The sequence below is a fragment of the Pithys albifrons genome, chromosome 4 (genome assembly GCF_047495875.1).
Source record: "Pithys albifrons albifrons isolate INPA30051 chromosome 4, PitAlb_v1, whole genome shotgun sequence".
NCBI lineage: Eukaryota > Metazoa > Chordata > Aves > Passeriformes > Thamnophilidae > Pithys > Pithys albifrons.
The window spans coordinates 66,956,041-66,978,360 of NC_092461.1; the positions used below are offsets into that span (position 1 = coordinate 66,956,041).

The window sequence follows — 22,320 nt, forward strand, 5'->3', positions numbered from 1 at the left end:
GAGATTCTCCTGAATTAGAAACACCAGATGGCACAGAGGCACATCTGAGTATGGTTCCAAAGCAGAACTAGTAACAGTACCCTACACCTGGATGCAGTGACTGCACTAACTCCTGACTTAGAAGCGGTGCTAGTAATTATGGGAGTATATCCCTTAAGCTGTGCGTGATAATGTGTGCACCTGAACAAATTTCTTCCCATTAGGCTAAGAGAGAAATTGTATGGACATTTTAGGCATGTATGGAGAGCACCTTGGGAAGCTCCTGGAAGATACACGGTAATACACATGGGCTGTAGGCCCAGCTTTCAGCAGTAGGAGCCGTTGAGAGTAACTGCATGAACACTGCTAGTTTGTATCTTTTGATGTCCAGTCAACTAAAGTTTACTGTGCTCCAATGTTTGTGTTGGAATGTTAGGAAACTGAATCTATTACAATTTTGAATAACTGTTGAAGTGTTTTCAAACCTAAGAGATGCCTTTATATCACCTAAGACAGGCAAAAGGCGAGGGAAGCAGGGAAAACACAAGCAGACTTGGTCAGTCAGATTCTGTTGCCTTAAATCGGGCCAGTGGGCTAGTTTGCTTCTGGAGTGAGAGCATAGTTAACTGATCTTGTGCAATCCAACTCCCCAAGAACACCTTAGTCTAATGCAAAACTATGCAGAGAATCTGAAATGCTGCAGAAATATTTCCAGTTTTAATAGCTGACAACAGCAACTCTAAGTATTCCATTTATATTTCTGCTATGATACTTCAGAAGATCTTATCCTGGAACACTCGTGTCTAGTGACTAATTACATAAGCATTGTTCATTTTGTGTCCTTATTACCCTAGGACTGTGTTCACAAAGTTAGTCCTTTATCTGTGACACACTTATGAAAGAGAACAACAAAAAGGCAGAGAAACCTGGGGATTTGATTTGTTTCTTGCAAGATATTTAATTGCTATTACAGCCAGAAATATGCAATACACTATAATTTTCTTTTTGAGGGAAAAACTTGTGTTCAATACTAGCACAAATTCCACGTGACAGCAAGTAAACTTGAGAGTTTTAAAAAGTAGAGGATGTCAGGATAGCCTTGCACTGGTCATTTGTATTTAATTTTATAAATTTAGGGCACAGAATCACACTGTAACATTCTATATGGAAAGCCAGAATCTTTCTGAAAGATCTTTTACAAATCAGCAAGACTGGAAACAATTTGATAGAAGACTTACCATGAATGCTCTTTCAGCCATTTCACTAGAAACTCATTTTGGCTTTCTCTGAGGTAGAGATAAACCACAGCTAAGAGACAGTTATTAAATCTTCTTTATACATCCTGTATGGAATATATTAAACTACAAAAATACTGTATTCAAGTAAGGTTAAGGGTCTGACTTAAATCCAAAAAGACATGGAAATTCAGAAATATTGTGTCTTCCTTACCCTTTACTCTCTTTCTCCATGTGGCTAGGCATTGTAGCAGAAAATACGAATGCTCAGATTCTTTAAACATCTTCTGAATGGTGCATTTTTCCTTAAAGGTATTTTCTATTTTAAGGTTCTTCCAGCTTGTATCCTCTCTGTGGGTTAAACTCTGTCCTGGGCAGTCTTTATCTTTGTTTGTTTTGGTTTTGGGTTATTTTTATTATTCCATTGTTTTAATGCTTATAGAAACACAAAAGTGAGAAAAATTAAGCAAAAGTACACAACTGCTATTCTTGGCAACTGCTGGTTTTATTTCTGTTTTTTAACACATAACTTACAAATCCCATGTTCATGACAGACAGGCAGGCAGATGTAGGATGTGCATGACTCTCAGCAAGTGTAAGCACATGTTTCAGCTCTCTCCCCTGCCCCCATGCAGTTCCACTTATACATATGTAAATACCATTACATATTTCTCCAGTGAACTAAATAAGAACCTTGCAGTTGACCCTGAACTAAGACTTGTCCCACAAAATGCCTTGGGACCTTTTCCCATGATAGACTTTTCCCCCTCTTCCTGAATACAACAACGACCAGTGGAGGTCACACTTTATTCAAAAGAAAGTAAGATGCTTGCAGATCATCCTTCCAGGGGGCTGTCAGCTTTGAAATCACCTCCTGTCCTCTGGCACAGTGGTTTGGGCCTGATGACATCTTGGGCAAATTGCAAGTTGTGCCTTCTCAAGAAAACTTCAAAGCAGGGAAACTACTGCAAGGGATGGAGAAGGGTATCTTAGGAGGATGAATATTTTTTTTCCTACATTCTACAACTATAAGCAAGTCTGAATTTCTTCTTACTCTCTTCTACTTTGAATATTTTTTTACTTAGTTATTGTCAGTGCATTATGCAGTTCTTATATATTTATATGCATCCAACAAATTGTTAGAAACTTGATAATTTAAAATGTGGCTTTGGGCTCCCCCTCCACATGTTTCATAGCATCTGATTAACAAGTATATTCAACTCGAACTTACACATAGTACTGAAGAGTCTGGTTTTAAAGATGAACAATCAATGCAGAGTCCTTATTCCCTTCAACTGCTACTCCTGTAAACTGCTAAAAAATAGGACAATGGTCATTCCAACAAGATTTGATTACTCTCTGGTAGACAGAGTAAAGGGACATGATTTGGAGGACATCCACAAACAGTAATCTCTGCAGTTTGACTGTGATATAAGTAAAACATACAAAATCCTCAAACAAATAATCTACAACAAAAGAATATAAGACTTTAAAATAATACTGCTGTTGTAGATTTAGCTTAAGATACCATAGAACAAGACACAGGATTTTGAGGATTATGAGAAATGAAGATATTCCTTAAACAGATAATATTCAAAAATAGTAGACAATCTCTCTTAGTGTGTCTTGGGTTGAGCTGACAAAATGCCAACTGCCCAATACAGAGTGTCAGTGACTCCCTCCCCCCGCCGAGAAAAAGGAGAAAGAAAAAAAAACCTGGAAACTCACACTAAGTTTATATATTTATACAGAAAGGAGAAAATTAAAAGAAAACTACAATATAACACACACTTACACAAGTTAGAAATAACAATTTTCTACTTCCCACTGAAGACAGATTCCTTCACCCTAGATTCATAAATCACCTTAAAAGACACTCAGCGAGGCAAAAGAGAGAGAATAACAATAAAATGCTTCTACTTCCCTGAACGCAAACAAAATGAGAAGTAGCAGTGGGCACCAGCCAAGGCCCAGCAGAGCACCACAGCAGCAGCACGTCCTCTCAGGACTGTAGCCATGATGCCAACTGAGAAACCTCTCCTACTCTGGCTTTTATATTTTGAGATGATGTTGGAATATGGTATGGAATACCATTGGTCAGTAGTAGTCAGCTGTCAGCTAGTCCAGCCCAGATCAAGTCAGCTGATAGTCATAGGCCTACTCTGAAATCTAAAGCCTAAATTTAGGCCCACACCTAGCTAAACCCATAACAGAGAGTAAAAGAAGCAGAAAGTAGTAGTAGTAGCAGCCTTGATCCAGAAAGGGTCTGCCTTATACAGCATAAAAGACAGACATTCAAGAAAAGCTTATCCATGAGAAATGGTGATCTCCTGTTGCTGCCACGGTCAGTCAGACCAATTCTGATACGTTCTGTATATGCTGACTATCGCTCACAGTTTTCCAAGGACTTCTTTTAACACCCAGAGGTTTTTTATTTTTATTGTGGAACAAAGCTATGACAAGAAACTGTCAAATTAGAAAGCCCAGAAGAGGAAGACATAGTTTTTATTAGACTTGAGAGGGACAGACCCATTCAGAAAAAAAGCCCTTATCATTTTGAGAAAGGGGATCTGAAGTTCCTGGAGATCTACCAGAAAAACGTTGAAATCTCAGCAAAGAAAGAAATTTTGTTTTCAGTCCAGAAGTCCAAAAGTTTATTACATTCCTTAAAAACTGATTATGGATGACACATGATGATGTATCTGTATCAGCCTATTAAGAGTGAAGGGGACTGGATTTATTTGCTACAACAGTAAGCTCTAATGGAAACTCCCAGCATATGTTTACTATAGCTCTGTCACTACCTTCTGCACTTGAAATGCCAACTGTGCCCCTTGTATGGTACTATTCTGATGGTAAACATAAGTCCCTAAGGGAGGAGCATAAATTCAACTGAGTCATTTCACTTTTTACTTTCTCTAGTGAAAAAAGTAAAATGAAAACAAAAATATACTAGCTCTAATAGTTTCTAGCTCTAAAAATATTTTTTTACTCTGTGAACTCTCTGCTATGTATATATGTTTTCAGAGAGAATAGAGTTTGGATCTATCTCTATTAATACATATAACTGTGAGCTTGAAATACAGTTAAAATCACCTAGAAGAGGGTACATAGGCTACTTTTTTCATAATGGGTTGGGAGCCTCCTGCTGAAAGATGCACCTTGCTTGAAGATTTAAGAAGCAGCCATCTCTTCACAGAGACCTTGTCAGTATAAAGGACAACAAAAACTTTTCTCTAGCAAAAAACATCTGAGGCAGCAGAGCACAGAAAAGAAGAGTTTTTAAGTAACCTGTAAAGATTTCATCGTGCCGGGAGAGCTCATGCAGGGGCAATTCAGCTCTATTTTGTAATTCATCAAATAGGAGAATGATGACATAATTTTTCTGAACTGAAAACTGATTAATCACCTGATTGGTATCTGTCTTGCAGATGAGAATTCCCTGATGAATGCTACAGAAAAACTGGTGATACAGGCTAGTCTTGACTCTGCTTGTGACCAGTCTCTGTTCTGTCTTTTCTTTCTCCTGATTATTCAGTGGACATATTCATATGTACATTTGTAAAATACCTACAACAAATACAGATAGGTTGTTTTAATGGTATCAATTGATTTTTTTCTCAAGATATCTGTATATGATACAGTCCCCAGATATAACATTTATACAATTTATATCAATACTCACTTTTTGGATTTAAAAACAAAATGCCTTTAGACAGGCTTTTTAAACTCCAAAATAAATTGTTGAAAACACAAACTTCCTTAAAAAAACTCTATGTCTCTAAAACTCTAGTAAAGTCCTCCAGTATGCTTCAGGAAAAACCAGCACAAAACCAAAAATTTCTGATCCCTTATACGTCTGGATGGTTCACGATTGATTTAACAAGATTTAACAAGATAAGTGGAAGAGTGAAAAACTGGCAACCCAAACACTTGGGTATGTCTTGCAATAGAGAACTAGCATACACCATTCTGTGATGTATTTTTGAGCCTTCCTGCATACCATGTGGACAGCGTATCTCATATAAAATGACTTGATAAAATAGGAAATAAAGGAAAAAGGAACTTCATGTTTCCCTTTATTTCTCTGACCATGAGAAATAATCTGATTCTAAGGTCCACTAAAATGTTTTCTTTTGAGACTGGCCTTCCTTTTGTATGTCTGCAAGGCCACATTAAATTTGGTAACCTGAATTGAACCAGCTGGCAGTGTCTTTGAAACATATGGGAATGGATCAAATCTGCAAATATGCAAGGTGAATTTTACACTTTCATATTTCTCTCACGGTTATTTAAGTTCTTGATTCTGTGAAATGTTTTGTGCCTAATTCCTACTTTGGGCAATGGCACATGAGTGTGTAAGAACCTTTTCTGAGATGTAAAACACAGCTCAACTTCAATCCATGTGCCTGTTCCCCCTCTAGCTGTTAAACTGGCTGTGTATCATTTGTTTGGAATGAGAAGATATATCCATACTCAAGTTTCCTCTCTGTTTTGTAGCAAAGGGAAGTCAGGAGCTTTCCTTAACTTTACAGTGATCTTCACTTCCTTATAGTGAACAATTTATTTTTATAGAAGTGTATAATTTGGAGCCTACCATTTTCACCACAAATGAATAAATAATAAAATAATAAATAATAAAATAGCTACCTCTTTCATCACATATTTGGTAACACTTGGTTTGACACACTATTAGGTAGCCTTATAAACTGTGTAAATACTCTGAAATATATATCACCACCATTAAGCCTTGATACCATATTGAAAATATTTTTTTCACATTGATTTATGCTCACTTATAAATGCACACAATGTCAACACTTAAAATGAATCAATTTGGAAAAGGATTTAAATTCATTCTGATGATAAGACCAGATTAATTTTTTAAAATACTCTGTAATCTTAATATCATTATCTTTTGCATCTTTCCAGATTCAAGTGTCACACCCAGTTTAAGAACATAAAAGAGGACTTCCACATAAAAGGGATAGACCCTTCATCCTGTTATTATTTAATTAACTACTATCTAGAAATTGATGAGTATTGACCTTTGTTCTGAAAGGTAAACAGTCCTGTGAGATAGTAAGTAAATCAAAAAATTCAGCAGGAGGGATTTTCCCAGCAAAATCTCATTGTTCCTCTTTTTCGCTTATCTGTCCCTCCAGGACACCAAAGTACAGGCCACAAAACAAGAAGCAAAATGATTTTCCAATCTAGCTCTTTTTAAAAAAAAGAGAAAACTTTTCTTTAAAGAAGAGCCAGCCTCATGAGAAGATTCTTGTGATGCCTAGTCTAGGTATAATAAATAATAAGCCAACACCACAGTCTGACATTTCCTTCTTCCTAGAAAAATCAAGAAGTCTGCTCTTTATAAAAGATGACGAGACATCTGGATATTCCAAACAAAACTGGATATATATGTGTGAGACTAAATAAAAAAGATGTTGGGCTAGATTGTTTTGTAAACGAAGATACTTCTGTTTCTCTTTGGCTGAGAACATGAGTTATGCCTGCTGATGGCCACCAACATACTAGACAGAGCAGGTGGGTCAGACACTAGGGGATACAAGAAAATAACCTGTCATCTCACCCATACTTACTTTTAATTCTTATTGTCTGACCACTGCAGAGCTTCAATGAGAATGTGCAAATGGCTGGACTGGTTCACACCAAGGGTCTGCCCTACCGTACTCTGCCCCCAGTGATGGCTTTAAGCATGAGAGCCCGAACTGAGGGCAAACATGTACAACACTTTCCCCCATTCCCCACCCACATGTCTCTACCTCCAGCTATTTTCAGCCCAGTGGAGTGACTGATCCATTTATGGTTTGTCTGCCTAAAGACCTCCTTAGGTCTCCAGTCAGCTATGTAAACTTCTTGCATCCACAACGCTGTTTGGCAAGGAATGTTATATGAGTTCTCCATTGCATGGAGAATAGTCACACTAAGTAGTCTAACTCCAGCAGAGAGCATTTAAAAGAATAACTGTTTTAGTATTGGCATATACAGATCATGTTCCTCAAGGCACTTTTTCCTATTTATATGAGAAACGCAATGATACTGTTCTCATATGCTGGTATAGGAACTTCTTTCAAGACTATTTTGGAGACATTCACTTGAATGTTGAATGGCTTTAAAAACTTAGTGCCCTTCTGAACAAATGTTCCTTCTTTTTAAGCTTCTAAAAACTGGTTCATTTTTTAAAATCTGTTGTAACTTTTTTCCAAAAAATGCACTTCCATGAGCTAAAGCGGCCAAGTGTGGTATACCACTGAATTATCCTGCAAAGGGACTTGCTTTCTGTCCACAGAGGAAAACCCTACAATAGTATTAACATTTTTGCTTCCGGTCTGCACAAATGCATTGTTTTGAAAACCCTAGAGAAAAAGTGCCCTACAAAACTAAAGAACAGTTAATGAATTAATATATAGCTTTTTGATTTTTACAAACTGTACAGGTAACTGTCACAAATCTCAGGTGTTTTTACCATCTCAATGATTAAATAATCTCTGTAAGTAGAAGGAAAAATTTTATAACCTCTCAGGGCCTGCATCATTAAGTGCTGAAAATAACCTGAAGTGCTGTACCAAGCAAATGGTACAGTTGTAAACTCCTACAGACTCCTAGGAACTGGAAGCCTTTCTTAAGGCAATAGACAGTAATATTTTGAATAAATAAAAAGCTAATTCTCTAGTTTTTATTAGTAGATGTTCTAGTCATTCTGATATTGACATCTCCAGCTTGACATTAGCATTGCTGTGCCTGCATACATCAGCTGCCTAGACCAACTCATCTAGAACTGGTATATCTCTACCACTTCTCTTCACAACAGGCTGAAAACTAATCCACTGTCCATGAATAACAAGTTTCTCAACAGCAGCTTTCCAATACAGAGCTTGCAATCTGGCTCCCATTCACTTTGTCAAATTATGGTCCACATATCAGCCATTTGCAGCAGTGATAAATCTGTCAGGCATCAAGTACATTTCTTGCAAAGGAAAGTCTTTTTTAGGATTTTTTAACTTTCAAAATGTCTAATCCCAAACATGCAAAATAATGAGTCAGATGCCAAAAAATCATGATGGCCTTTTTTTTTTTTTTTAAATATGTTAATGTCTTTTCCTTTGCTTTCTGGAGCTTTTTCTAGGTCATGTTTTCAAGCTTTTCTCCAGGGCCATAAGGGTTTCAAACATAATTAAAAAGAAAGCAACTGAGATCCTTTTGTAATTGCATGTTTAAGAAAAACATTTATTACCATCAGACTTAAACTGTGTAGAATTGACAACCAAGAATCTTCAGATATGTTTTTGATCAAATAACCCTGAAATAGGAATATTGCTTCAGACCCATTTTCTCCATAGTTTCATTTACATTACTTATGTATTTTTCCAGATAATTAGACTTTACTGAAATCAGGTTGTTAGACATTGAATAAAGTAATGACTTAATATTGTCTTGAAGGACTCATTTTTACAGTATCAAAATATCTGAGGTGCAGATTATACATCTCTGTGTATACGTATATCTATATACTTACATAAACATTGACTTATTCACCTGAAATTTGTGATTTTCTCCCCCTTAATGCTGAATTCCCTTAAAATCTTTACTGTAGATTTGTTTTCAGTGACAAGAAGACACGTTTGTGTAACAATGTGCATTAAAAATCTTAAAAGTTCCAAGTGTTTTGTGATGGAAATGTTCATGAGTACTGATAGATGTAACCATTCCTGTTAATCATCATCATCATCTCAGCTGCATGGCACTCACTAATTTGTTTTTATTTAAAGAGGGATAAGGCATTCCTTTCTTTTCATAACACAATTCCTCTGTTGGGCATTATCTAAGCTCAGTATAGTGTCCTTCCTGTATCCTTTCTCTTCCATCCTTTCTGTCCTGATTAAAACTACCAGGGACTCAGCAGGAAACCCAGTGAGATTGCTCATGGTGTCTTGAAGTCACTCTTTCTTTCATAGTTTTTGCCTGTTCAACCTTGTTTTGCTCATCAATCCCTCTCCCATACCCCACTGGATTCCGAACTTTCCTTTGTCAGCACCTGTGTTTGTAGCCAATTGAGCTCCTCTTCATTTTTCCTACCCTGTTCTCTTCCCTTTCCTTCCTCCCCTGTGAGTTTGCCCATCTATCTCAAGTTTCCCTGCGGTGCCAGTGTCAGCTCTGCCCACAGCACGGCCAGGTTCAAGCACCACGATCCGAGGGGCAGACGAGGCTGACGAGATACCTCACTGGTGCTTTTCACTTTCTGCTTGTTTCCTGCTTTCTGGGACATGCACATGGATCGCTGCGTTTCTGCCACCACATGCTCTGGCCGATGGCTTTCACTCTGTTGGCACTGGAGACTACGGGCTCTGCTGGCAGCTCGACACAGGTGGCGGGGGCTGCCAGGGAAGCCTGAGCCCCTCTTTGCAGCACGGCGGTGGAGGTGGGCCGCGGGTCTCACAGAGGCACCTCACAGGACGTGCTGGCGGCTGGGGCCGGCCCAGCGCCCCCTCTCTCCTGCCGCCTGCCCCGGCCCCGCTCCGCGGCCGGGATGCCATAGTAACGGAGGGGCCGGGCGGCGCCGAGAGCCGGGTGGGGAGGGCGGGCGGGAAAGGGCGGGGACGGCGGCGGGATGGCGGGCGCGGCAGCGCCCCCTTTCCGCGGCTCCCAGCCCCGGCCCCGGCGGCCGCAAATGGCTCTTCCGTCGCCGGTCCCTTTGTGTGAGGCACACTCGGAGCAGCGGCTCAGCCGCGGAGCGCGGGGCGTCCCCTGCCGCCGAACCGTGCCGAGCCGAGCCGAGCCGAGCCGAGCCGGGCCGGGCCGGGCCGAGCCGGGCGGCCATTCCAGCGCCTCGCCGCTGCGCTCCCGCCGGGGGTGCGCGGGGGCCCGGCCGCTGTCGCCGCCCCCCCCCCGAAACTCCCCCCACCCAAGGGCCCATTCCTCACTGTGGAGGGCAACCAAAACACACCACCACCAAAACTAACCAAATAAATAACAACAACAACAACAATAAATAGAACGGGAAAAGAACAGAGGGAGCGATCGAGAGGGAGGGAGGGAAGTAGAAGCGAACCAACTCCGAGACTCCCATAAAGAGCGGCACGCACGGAGCGAGCGCCCCGGTGCCGATGCGTGGGGGAAACAATAAGTACTGGAAGTTACCTGCCCTGCCGTAGAAGAAGGAGGGTTCGTGGGTTCTCTCGCAGGCATCTGCAGACCGGTGCTTTTTTGGAAGAGATTTTTTTTTTCCTCTCCTCTCTCTCTTTACAAACCACAAACGGATGTGAGGCAGGGAAGGTGTTTGACTACTGAAGTCAGGCACCTCTTTTTTATTCTTCTCAGTCTTGTGTGTCCCCCCCCTTCCCTCACACACACATACACTCACACATACACCCCTTTTTTGCACCAGCATTAACGACCAAAAGAAAAAAAGGAGTTTGCTTGATGTTTTAGTGAAATGGACGTAAGATTTTATTCACCACCTCCTCAGCCTGCAGCCGCTCCTGATACGCCTTGTTTGGGACCTTCCCCCTGCCTGGACCCCTACTATTGCAACAAGGTGACTCGTGTTTTGTGTTGTCCGAGGTTTTTATCTGTGCTGTCGGTGTGTGCTGTTGTCGCGTCGCGTTGCATGAGCGGGCGCTGTGCTTTGGCGAGCGGCGCACCAAGTTCCCCGGCGAGGCGGAGGGAGGGCAGCGGCACTTGCCGGGGTTTGGGGTTTGGGGAGCGCAGTGCCGCCCGCCGCGGCGCGGTGCCGCCGGGACACACAGCGGCTCCCCCGCAGGCACCCCAAATTAAACCCCCGGAGTAGTCTGGGGGCGGGCGGCTGGAGCGGGGGGGTGGGTGGGGGAGGCATTTTCCGTAACATCTTTTCGGTGAAACAGCGTGGACGGGGATGTTGATGCGCGGGACTTGAATTTCCAGGGCTGCTGTTAATGAGAAAGATTAGCGCCCACCACAACCCGGCAGAAACTCTGCCCCGCAATTCATGTGTCAAACCGGTACTTGGCGGTGCCGGGAGCACGTTTGTGTATCTGTGTATGTTTGTGTGTGTGTGTGTGTGTGTGTGTGTGACATACGTACACACATATCTCTCTATATGCACAGTAAGTGTGTATACTGGTGACAAGTCGGTGCAGAACACTGGCTTGACTTTGTCCCGGCTGTGCAACTGCCTCACCACTTTCTCTGTAACTTGATTAAACCTCTGCAAATAGGATCAGTACCTGAGGACATCTAAGTTTTAGGTTTCCGAGCCCCGAGGAAGGAGGAAGGGCGGAGAAGGCTCTCGCTAGCCCAAATCCCGAGTCCGGTTCCGAGAGTTTGGTGCTGCGATCCCGGAGCACTTTGCGTGACTTTTGCTGCCGAGGACGGGGGCTGGGGTTCCTTCATTGTTACTGCCGCTGTGGCCTGAGCCAGCTGGTGCTTATGCATGAGCTGGACTTTCTCTGCTGTTACGGAACGAGCTTTGCACATGAATAAAACGCTGGCCGTAGGAAATGATCGGGAAGTGCGAGTTGCCCAGAGCACTCCTTTGAGCACACCCCGGCCAACGGGGAGCAAGCCCGGAGAGAACGATGTGTTCAAACCTGCGCGCTCGGGCGCTTGTTTGGGAGCCCGCCGAGGCAGCCCGTGGCGGCCGGCGGCAGCAGATGGCTCTTCGGAGCGTAAACCCCGCCGTGCGCAGGCTGCGCAGGGTCGGCCGCGGGTGCGGAGGGCGGCGGTGGCGGGGCGCGGGCACTGGCGGGGCGCAGGGACTGGCCCGGCCCGCGGCGGACAGCCCGGTCCCGCGCCCGGCTATTGTGACGGTCTTAAGTGTCAGAGAGACGTTCCGAGCCGTCCCTTTCATCCCGGGCAGCTGCCTCGATTCAGAGAGAAACAGCAAAATAGCGTGTGTCTGTGCTGAGGCGCGGGAGGCTGCGGCGCCCGGGTGAAGCCCTCTCAGTTTTCCGGAAAGATTTCCCACATGGTCGCATCTACCAATCACAACAGAAAGGACCAAATTCATCCTGGCTGCATTTCACATATACTCAATGGAGTTATAGAATCCAGGGATAAATCTGGCCCTTTGTGGTGGATGCCTAAGGATATTTCAAGAGAGATCCCAGAGGTATGACTGTTAGCGCTGTTTTAAGTAACTATTTTGCAGCATTGTCAAACCTGCCCGGTAGATCGGAAGTTTGTGCCAGGAGTGAACTTTGTGCAGCAGGAAGAGTTCGGATGTGTAGGAGCATTTATGTGTACATTATATTTTTGTTAGTGCTCAGAGTAATCATGGGCTACTGCTGCCTTTCTTCTGTGGCTTGCTGCTATTTTCTCTCTAGTTAGTTTTGTAAATTGTAACGGTGAAGTGTTGCCATGTGAAAGGCTTGCCCTGATATTAATGACATAAGCACCAAAGTGTTTGACGACCCGTTTGGCAGTGAAACTGGACAAACGTTATTAAACCTATCAATGATTTAAAGCTTCAGAAAGAAGGTAATGACATGAATACACATTTCAGTCATCGTTCTGGAGATAGTGGGCCAGATTTAATTTAAAAGTTAAATGCTTTGGAAAATCAGGAATTACTTTAATATATTAAATCATTTTCCAATTAAGTTCCTTAAATAATTTTTTGGTGTGTTGCACTGCAAATCGAATAAATTAATTTAGAAAGTAATTTTCAGAATTTCTTTACTAGCTGGTTAAAGCTTCTTTCAAGTCATGCCATGTATGAGGGAGCAAACTGTTCTTTTTAAATGCAAATGAGACACTCATTCTGTAGACAAGTTGCAACTCTTCTATTTCACTTTGCCTGAACTGATAATGTGCTTAAAAGTGCACAGTCATAAGACATATGTTTTATGCTTGGAAAAGACTTACCAAGAATGTTTCAATATAAGACACTGGGTATAGAAAAAACGTCTTTTTCACATATCTTTGCCACTGACCACTGATTACATTAAATGGACAGAGTAGGTTTGCCAAGCCCCTTGGAGGCATACACTGAGTGAACATTTCATTTTTCACCCCCTTCACTCTCTCCCTTCACCCAGCATGATTAACATTGCTATGAAAACTTATCTGACTTGTTCTAAACATGTCGTCATGTTACAGTATTGCTCTGTCACTCATTTTCAGGCTTGTGTGTTTTTAGGGAGTTTGAAGGGCAGGAGGCCTGCACAATTTTGTGTTCAGTGTTTTGTGTTCAGTTTGGATGAATGTTTGCTTTTGATCTCTCCCAGGAAAGGAGATGATGACTGGAGTGTGATGGATGCATGTTCTGGTAGGAATGGTGGTCTTCATTAGGTCTTTACCTGCAAAACTCATTTGAAACTGGATCTTGTTACTTGTAAAGTTAGTTAAAACTTGCTTTTGGCACTCATTAGTGGATCTGGCCCTATTTTTCATACCTGGGTTTTAGTGTTGTGTTTTCTGTTACACATTTGTCAGACTTTGATTCTTTACATTTTAAGTCTGCTTGAGCTGCCCGTAATTTAGAATGCATTCCACAAATACTTAGCCTTTTATGTTTTCTATTTGTTCTATTAGCACAAGTTTGTTTTTTTCTGATCAAATGATTGTGCATAACATAAGGGTTCCCAGGCACAGGCATGGGAGGTATTGATAGTGCATTTTTTTATAGCTAAAGGAAAATGCAATAATGTAGTTTCAATCGGCTCTTATCTTAAAATTTTCGCTTGGCAGGCTTTGTTTCAGAAGACTGCTTAGATCTTTATTTTATAAACCTAAAATAGCATTCTAAGCATCTTAGCCTAATATTTCTCTATCTGCTGTGAAAGCTCATTATATTCTGCATATATTGTTATGCAGGCTTGTTTCTCTTGCATTACCCATGGAGAGAGAAAAGTGAAAGAACAATGCAAACAATGTTGGTTATGACAACTGTGTGAGGTATCTCTTATACAAACAGACAGAATGGATGGTATGCTGTGGTATATAGGTCAGCCTTTGAAATAACATAGTGGAGCTCTTATGGTGGACAGATTTAGGATTGGGGTTGTACTATTTGCCTCTTGAAACTTGAAGCAAAATTGCATTTCAGATATGTGCAGGCTAATGCGAGTAGTCTGTTCAGTTGAAGTTTATTTTAGGAAACATCACGTTCCCTAATTGAGTTGAAGGCTATAAAAGAGATAACTTTGATAATCCAAGTGTCTTAATTTGATTGAAGAACATGGCCAGTGGTTTTGAGCTGCTTGAAGAAGTAGGACGATAAGTTTAAATGTTTGTGTAGAGAGCAATAAATAACATCCATGTGGTTTTCCGTATTGAAGTGTCATCTCCAAAGACCACTTTGATCAGTACTGTAAGAAGGATTGGTATATTTTAATTTTCATACTTGCAACTTTGCAGTGTTTTCAGATATCTGCTCACATAAAATGCAGTTATATAATTATAGTTTGACACAACTAATGACAGGGATGCTGACCTCTGCCAACAGTAGGCAGAAAATTATGGTCTTTACTGCTCCCAATGGTTAGCCCTGCAGAATTATGCACTGGATTCTTCTGTGATTTGCTACCTTGTTCAAAAATACAGGAGCCTACAACTCATCTTTCTTGTATTCACTGGTAGTTGTCAGTGCAGTGGAAAAATACAGCCAGACAGCAGAGGTAAAATGATAGAATGTAGTTGTTTTTAAAAAGAAGAGTAAAGAGGAAAAAGGAGGGGAGGGAAGCAAAACCTTCAAAATGAAAAAGCAGAGTGATATTGGGTGGAAGCGGATAAGGAGATATAATACAGTGCTTTGTAAGCAGGTAACAATCCCACTTGTAATCAGAATTCTATGGAGCAAAAGTGCATATATTTATACTGAACATTTAGAGTAGTTTATTGTGTAAACTTAACCCTACCATGGAGACTAAATAAAATGTTCCATGGCTGTTTACAAAGTGTACATTATTTCCAGTGGGTTATTTCCATGCAGTCTCTATCTGAAACTCAGAACTGTGTCAAGCAAACCCTCTGAAGGACAGCTCTAAAGCTGAAATGCCATGTTACTGTTTTGACAGCATTTTAATTATGCTCGTACTCTTTATTCTGGACATATTTTTTCTCCTTAGAGAACTGCCTCATCCTCTACTGCATTAGGATCATACTTGAAATTTGTTGCTCTTTCTTTAAAGGAAAGATTAAACAGTTGCATTATGGCTGACACTTGATTTTCAAGTGTTAAGTGTTTTAGTTAGTTTCAAAAACATCGCTTAGGAAGAAGGTAAATGGAATTTTATTTCCTGGGTTACTAAATCTTAGTATGTAGTCAGAGTACAGACAAGCCTCAAGTGTGCCTCCTTAAATTCCAGTGTTTCAGAAAAGAAGTAGTCTCAACTTTAGTGGAATACAGAAAACAAGTATGTGCTTTTGAAAAATCTTTCTCAAGGATGTCTATAAACCAAAATATTTTCAGCATTTGTTTTTCTTTCTGCCAAACATCAGTTCATTGAGAGGAATTATGTTTTATTCTCTAACAGAATGATGCTTTTCCACTCTAGGGCATTAGCCTCGATCCGCCTATCATGAGGTCTTCAGAAAAAAGTGAAAACAGTAAATTACTAAGAATGCTGAATTAGCTAAAACACTGTATGCGATACCTTTGGTGTTTACATTAAACAAAAGAGCCGCTGAAGCTGATACTGTGGAAGACTGCGCGGTCCCAGCTCCTGTTGAATCTGGGGCTTGTTTGGCATGTTTACCAGGAAGAACTAAGCACCCCCCGGTGCTCAGATTCCCACCTTAGCAGGTCTTTCTCGTCTTACTAAAAGTGTATAGAAACATTTGAGAATGGACTATGTTTAGAACACCGTTTATGTGCAGAGAATTGTTATAATTATGGTAGGATTTAGATAAAAAATCTTGGATATTTAAATCCCATATTGATGGTAGATACAAGAAAGCTTAGATGTTGGAAGTAAAAAGCTTCCTTTGACAGCACTCTCGGCACAGCTCAAGAGTGACCTGAAAGCACCACTTTGCGTAGTGAGAGGATAGTCCCTGGATCAGTGCAGACCTTGGCTTCTGGAACTGACAGCAGAGGCAATTAGTGGCAGCTTTGTTTATCTTTTTGAAGAGGACACATGCTCTTTGAATGTCTAGCATGGACTGCATACACTAAAATACTTATTTTAAATGTAACCTAGTTTTAAGTGTTTTGTTGTTGCAGTTATACTCTGTGATTGCTGTAGATCCTTTCCAACTGAAATAGTCTATTCTACGGTTTTAGTTATGCAACTAAGTACTGATTCTGCCCAAGGAATGTTTTCTCATTAAAAATGTTGAGTTACAAACTGCTCCATAGTTTATAGCAGATTCGCCAAATGACTCTTAATTATAGCAATGCTTCCAAAATACTTTCAGGCATGGAATTCATATCAACTCAAATGAGATTTTCTTGGTCATAAGCACTTTTTGCTACAACATTCAGTTCAAAAACGGCAGCATTGCATTATTCTATGGTTAGGCACAGATTATGTAGCCTTAGTAGCAGCAACAAGCACTGCCCTTCCACAGCAGTGAGTGTACAGAAGAAACTCTTATCCCCCTTCCACTGGAATATCTGCCTTTTACGTTCATCGGTAGCAATCAGCTTTTCACTTAGTAAGTCAGGGCATTGAATAAAATGTTTAAATATTGACTTAGACCTTCAAACTTAAAGTTGTTTTTCAGCAGACATCTTGGTGCGACCGATATTATTTATGTCTATGGTTTTCTTTTGCTTCTTACATTTGCAGTAAGTAGTTTATTTTTAGCATTTGAATTTCACATGGCTCTAATAATATTTATATTTTATCTTTCAATTCCACATAGGCTAACACTATTCCTGAAATGTTCATTTAGTATTTCTCACTGGGCTGCTATTTGATTTGCTATAGATCCTTTTAGCATGGTTTCCTCCCAAGAAACACACTGCTTTCTAAGTTGCAAAACATACTTGAATTACATGAGCATCTGACAAATCCAGGTTAGTGGAAATGTCAGAATGTTTTAGCATTCACGTTCTTGACTGTTAAATCACTCTCTACCAATCAAGAGTGGCATGAGTGGCTTTTTTCAAAGGTACTGCTGGCTAAGCATGGAAATTGAGCTGCTGTGGTAGTACTTTTGTCTCCTGCTATTGTTGTTGATGATTATATGGTCTTAAAGGTTAAATGAAAGTTACTGTAGCTGGTATGTATTTTTGTTATATTAAGTAAATCTGCAGTGATTTCCACTTCTTATCCTATATGCAAGAAGAAATCAGAACTCTGAAATCAGACAGTGATAACCTGTACTTAGGGAAGTGGGTCAGTAAAGGAAGTATGAAGTCTGCAGTGCAAAGCAAAAGATTTATCTAGACAATTCCTGCCAGAAGAGAAGATTATGTAAACACGTAAATTCCTGTTGTATCTATGATACTTTATATGTATATACACGTGTAGATTTCTGTTTCATTATATATTGCTGACTTTGAAGAAAGTGAACATACTCAGAGAATACATCATTTCGATCATGTACTATAAGTAACTGTGTTCAAAGTTATATTCTGTTCACAGTTGCCAAAAGTGTGTAGGTTTGTGTTCATGAATAAGAGAAAACATTTGTTTCTCATACAATCATTGTGTTTGCATCAACCTGAAATAATAAATAGTAAAAGGAAAAATAATGGTGAAAAGGGGTGATAACCCTTCCAAAAAAGTATAATTGATCATTTGGCAGACAAAGTTGTGAACATTAGTCATAGAAACCTGCAGATAGTAGAGGCTTAATATCAAAGCTAATGATTTATTTTATGTTAATGACTTTCTGCTGGGGCATAAAAGACTGCTCATAATGGACTCTCAGTGCTGTGTTCAGTTGTGAAGGCTAATGGGATAATCTTACCCAAAGTTAAGCTCTTTGAAGTAAATCATGATGTTTTTTTTCTGAGTTAATTCTTGAAGATGTATTGGCAAACTGGTTGTTTTAAGAACTGCCTGTAATCTTTATAGGAAAATATAAGGCAAGTTCTTTTTTCTTCACTATCAGTTTTCTTAATTGTGTTGGAAATGGCTGTTTATGGAGGTTTTTTTTTACCATTCTGAAGAATAGTATTCAAGATGTGAAAGTCATTTACTTCAGTGTTTTTATCATAGTGCAGTAAGTTTTTGTGAGGCACAGTTGTTTTTACAGGTTGAACAAAGAAAAAGAAGAATTATTTTTTGTGGCTTAGCCAGTTATTCACTAAATGGTAGTAAAACCTTTTAGTTTTACATTGAGAAGTTTTTAAAATCCTGTTTACAATTAGTTACAATAAACATTATATTTCAATAAGAGATAATTTGCCTAGTAAAGTTCACATAATGTGCTAATCATGTGTAGTGGTTAATAAAGGCCTCCTATCTCACTCCCCTGATGGCTATAAAAGGCTATTATGTTCATGGCAGCAGTTCAGGTACAGCTGCTGTGTGTTAATAATGCATCATTGTCCGACTAATAAACACAGCAAAGGTCACCAACCCTGAGCACCTAAAACACCCATTCTCTTTCCAAAATATTTATTAACACCTTAATGGTGTATTTATTCATTTTGGTTAGGATTATATCAGTTAATGACCCTTGTGGAATACTGCGTGTTCAGGTTTTGCAACCCACATGCTGTTCTGGACTGTCACACTCATCTTTCCTCCTAAACACTTTTTTTTTTCATTACAACTATGTGTTGTTTCTTTAAGACTAGCATTCCGTGGTCACTTCATGATTAACTTGTTTCTTAGTTTGGCTATTTTCATTTTTTTTTCCTCAGCTAATTTAAGATTCTGTTTAGAGTCTGATTTTTCATTACTTAGGACACTTTACAGAAATTCTAATGATATGCTATGAAACTATGTGACTCTGTAACACACATTGTCACAGGCATGCACAGAGAAGATGCATGTATACATGTGTGTGCATATGAGCACTACTTCCTCTAGGTTCCGCACATAATTTTATTCTAGTTACTTAGGTTTTTCTTTTTAGCATAGGTTGCTGAATTCATAGAGGTTTTTTAAAATGCGTTTTCTACAGACAAAGAACATACTCACATGGGATTTCCATTTTGCCAGGGAAACATGCAAATCAATAGGCCAGTACTTATCCACATTAAAATTAGGTACTCTGTAATTTATGAGTATATTGATACTGTATTTGTCTTGCATAGCCTCAGATATGCTTTAAGGTGGCCTGGCTATGCATCCATAGAGAGAAGTAATAGTGTTAATTGAACTATATCTCATTTTCCCATCTTGTAGTATTGCCTTTTGTTTTCTGTTGCTAATTCTGAAAACCTGATGGTGTTTTTTGTGCTGGGTGAGTTACAAACAAATATTCAGAGGGCAGAAATATAGCACTACATTTCCATCAAGAGAAATGAAAAAGCTTAACTAGCTAAAGGGTTTCTATTTGGAGTAGCACATAGCTTCAATGACACATTTGTCATGCTTTAAATATATAATGCATACAATAAAATATGTACAGGCACAGTTGTGATATATGTAGTGTCTGGCTCCATCGCTATTGTTTGTAGTCTCTATGGTTGTCATACATTGTTCTTTGCACATCATACCCTTACAGCAGAATTTCTAGCTTTCAGTCCTGCACCATTTTCATTGCACAATATACATGAGTTTGACAGGGTGTGTTGAGGACAACTCTGGCAAGCAATTGATATTTTGAAGTGGCAAGCGTTTCAGCAGCTGCCTGCTTGTGAAAAAGGAATGATAAGGTATACTGTATTGTTAGTTTCAGGCAAAGCATTAAGGTTTAAGCTCTGTAAAAATGTACACATTATTCATCAGTGGTGAAGCAAGCCTTTTATGTTTTTTAGAGCTTAGCTCTCTGGCTGATGTGAACTAGAATGACATTGGTTTAATGGTCAGTAAATGAATAGGAGTACTTTGAATTTGAACCACTGCCAATTTTGCACCAACAAAGAGACTGACAAAAGAAAGATTTTATGGGAAAGCAAAGCAAAAGCGATGTTTTGGGGAGGTGGGGAGAGGGGCAGAGGAACCCAAAAGAAATATTCTCCAATGCAGCCTTGTAATGATTCTAAAATTGTTATAACACATCCATTTTGCATGGCTCATCAGCTACGAACCTAAGCTGTTTCATCAAATGTTCTTTAAAACCTGTTGTATACACATAGTCTTTTAGAATATATTCATATGGAATTTACAGTGTGTTTTTCTAAATACCACACTGTGCCCTGAAGGCCTGTTGGCAGAACATCAGAGTTGTCCACTGCTGGAGTTCCCAAGTCTCTCTGTATCTGGTAGTGGGAAATTGTGGTTTAATCAGTTATGGCACTTTCAGTGTGTAACATTCATTAGTAAGGCAATTTGTCATGACTGTTAATAGTCAGGATGCATCTGCTCTCTCTTCAGTTACGGAGTGTGATAAGCAAGAGGGCAAATGTTTCAATTTTTAATAATATTAGCATGTTTGAAAACTGTAATTCAAGGTTAATGCTCAAGACACAAAAAGCAGATTGCCAGCAACCTATTTATTTTTACTGGTCTTACCTTTACAGATTGTATTTGAAAATACCCTAATGCTCTTATGAGTTGTGCATTATCTAACTGGATATTAGAAAGTAAATGTTAGCATCTTCAGTGTTTAGCAAAGACTTTTCTTCTGTTGCCCTAAATTGAAAGTCAGGATATTTTCAAGGAGTTGCAAATACTTATAATTGAGCCACATAATTTTCCAGTGTGTCAATAATAAATTGTTCACAGTGTCATTTTTGGCAGTAGCAGGCCTTTTACAGTGTTGGTTTTGTGGCTAGGCAGCTTATAATGTAATGTTATAAAAGATATTTGATGCCTACCAAATAGACAACATGCAATTAGAATAATGTTCTCTTCTCACTAAAAATGAGCTTGTAATCATTGTTCATTGTTTTAAGTTTGAAAGGATAAATTGTATCTTACAGTCAAGAAAGGTTAGAGGGTTTTTTTTCACATTATCTGATAACCCTCATGTATTACATTATATGATAGCTTCACACACAATAGCTTTGTGACACATTTTAATTTTTAATGAAAAGCCTCAAAATTTTAACATAATTATTTCTTTAGAAACTGAGCCCAATCTTGGTAAAATCCGTTCTTGCTAGTAACAAAAGCTGTTACTGTTTAAGTTCCTGTTCAGCAGTTAGTTGGTACGCTTCACTGGATGTTGTCAAAAAGGCTTTTCTCTTGATTGACAACCCCGTAGGAATGTGAATGGAGATTATAATTGCATATCATGTGTGCATATCAGAGTGAGTGGATTCACTGACTCTGCTTAGCTCTGTGTCTCTACAGGTCAGCCATGCCAAAACACTTTTTTTTTTAATAAGAAATTGATATATTTTCCAATGAGAGAGATAAAGGGCATATGAGTGAAGAATGGACTGTAAAGAAAAAGGTTCCTGTGAATTTTGGAGGAAAAATGTGTGCAATAAGCTTTCAGAACATTTTAAGACTATTAAGAGGTGTTTTGATGATGTAAATTCATTTCAAGTCTAAGTTGGCCAAAGACTGCTAGAATATATTTTTCTGCTGGCATTTGCTAGCATAAGTGTGTTTATCTTTGTGCTTCCCCCCCCCCCCAACCCCCCCTCAGACTTTGAACAAAATCAGTTTAAAAAAAAGTAAAGTGAGTGGGAAAATTTACTGAGGCAGGCTGCCCTTGTGTCTTGCACGTTTACAGGGTCATGGGGAAATGCTGGGGGTTTCTTCATGTGTATGTGAGTGCCAACGGGCTTTCTCATTCATACTGGTTTTGACCCATGCTCTTGGGGCAACACTGTTAATTTAGAGGGCGATCTACCTCAACAAGGACCTCAGTTTTAAGTCTGGTTATAAAACCAAGTTTTGGTATCCACTGTAAAGCAACTTAAATATTTCTTTTCTTAAGAACAGTAAATGATATATGATTACAAAATAACACTGATAAATAGACCTCAACATTTTCCATAGTGAAGAACATTGAATGTGAAATAGCAAAGCCAAATATTCATAATAATGAATAGTAATTAGATTTTGATATCTCAAATTATATTCCAAGTTTCATTTTAAATCAAACCCCACAATATTAACTGTATTCTTTTTAAAGCTCATAAAGC

General features: G+C 39.5%; 1 protein-coding gene and 1 long non-coding RNA gene across 4 annotated transcripts in view; one reads left to right on the forward strand and one right to left on the reverse strand.

The window, feature by feature from the left end:
• Nucleotides 1–1,829: 1,829 nt before the first annotated feature.
• On the reverse strand, nt 1,830–10,440 carry LOC139670953 (uncharacterized). The gene is made up of 3 exons (XR_011697615.1): nt 10,374–10,440; nt 2,446–2,528; nt 1,830–2,179 (listed from the first exon to the last, which is right to left on the reverse strand). It is a non-coding gene; the product is annotated as an uncharacterized lncRNA (long non-coding RNA).
• Nucleotides 10,294–22,320, forward strand: part of TOX (thymocyte selection associated high mobility group box) — a 220,524-nt gene continuing 208,497 nt past the window's right edge. For 2 of the 3 annotated variants that reach the window (XM_071553101.1, XM_071553102.1), the window contains exon 1: nt 10,294–10,770. In XM_071553101.1, coding sequence (XP_071409202.1) covers nt 10,669–10,770 — 102 coding nt within the window. In that variant the 5' untranslated portion in view covers nt 10,294–10,668. Of the gene's footprint in view, nt 10,771–12,177; nt 12,322–22,320 lie in introns of those variants that run through there. The other variant, XM_071553100.1, reaches the window with a different exon arrangement.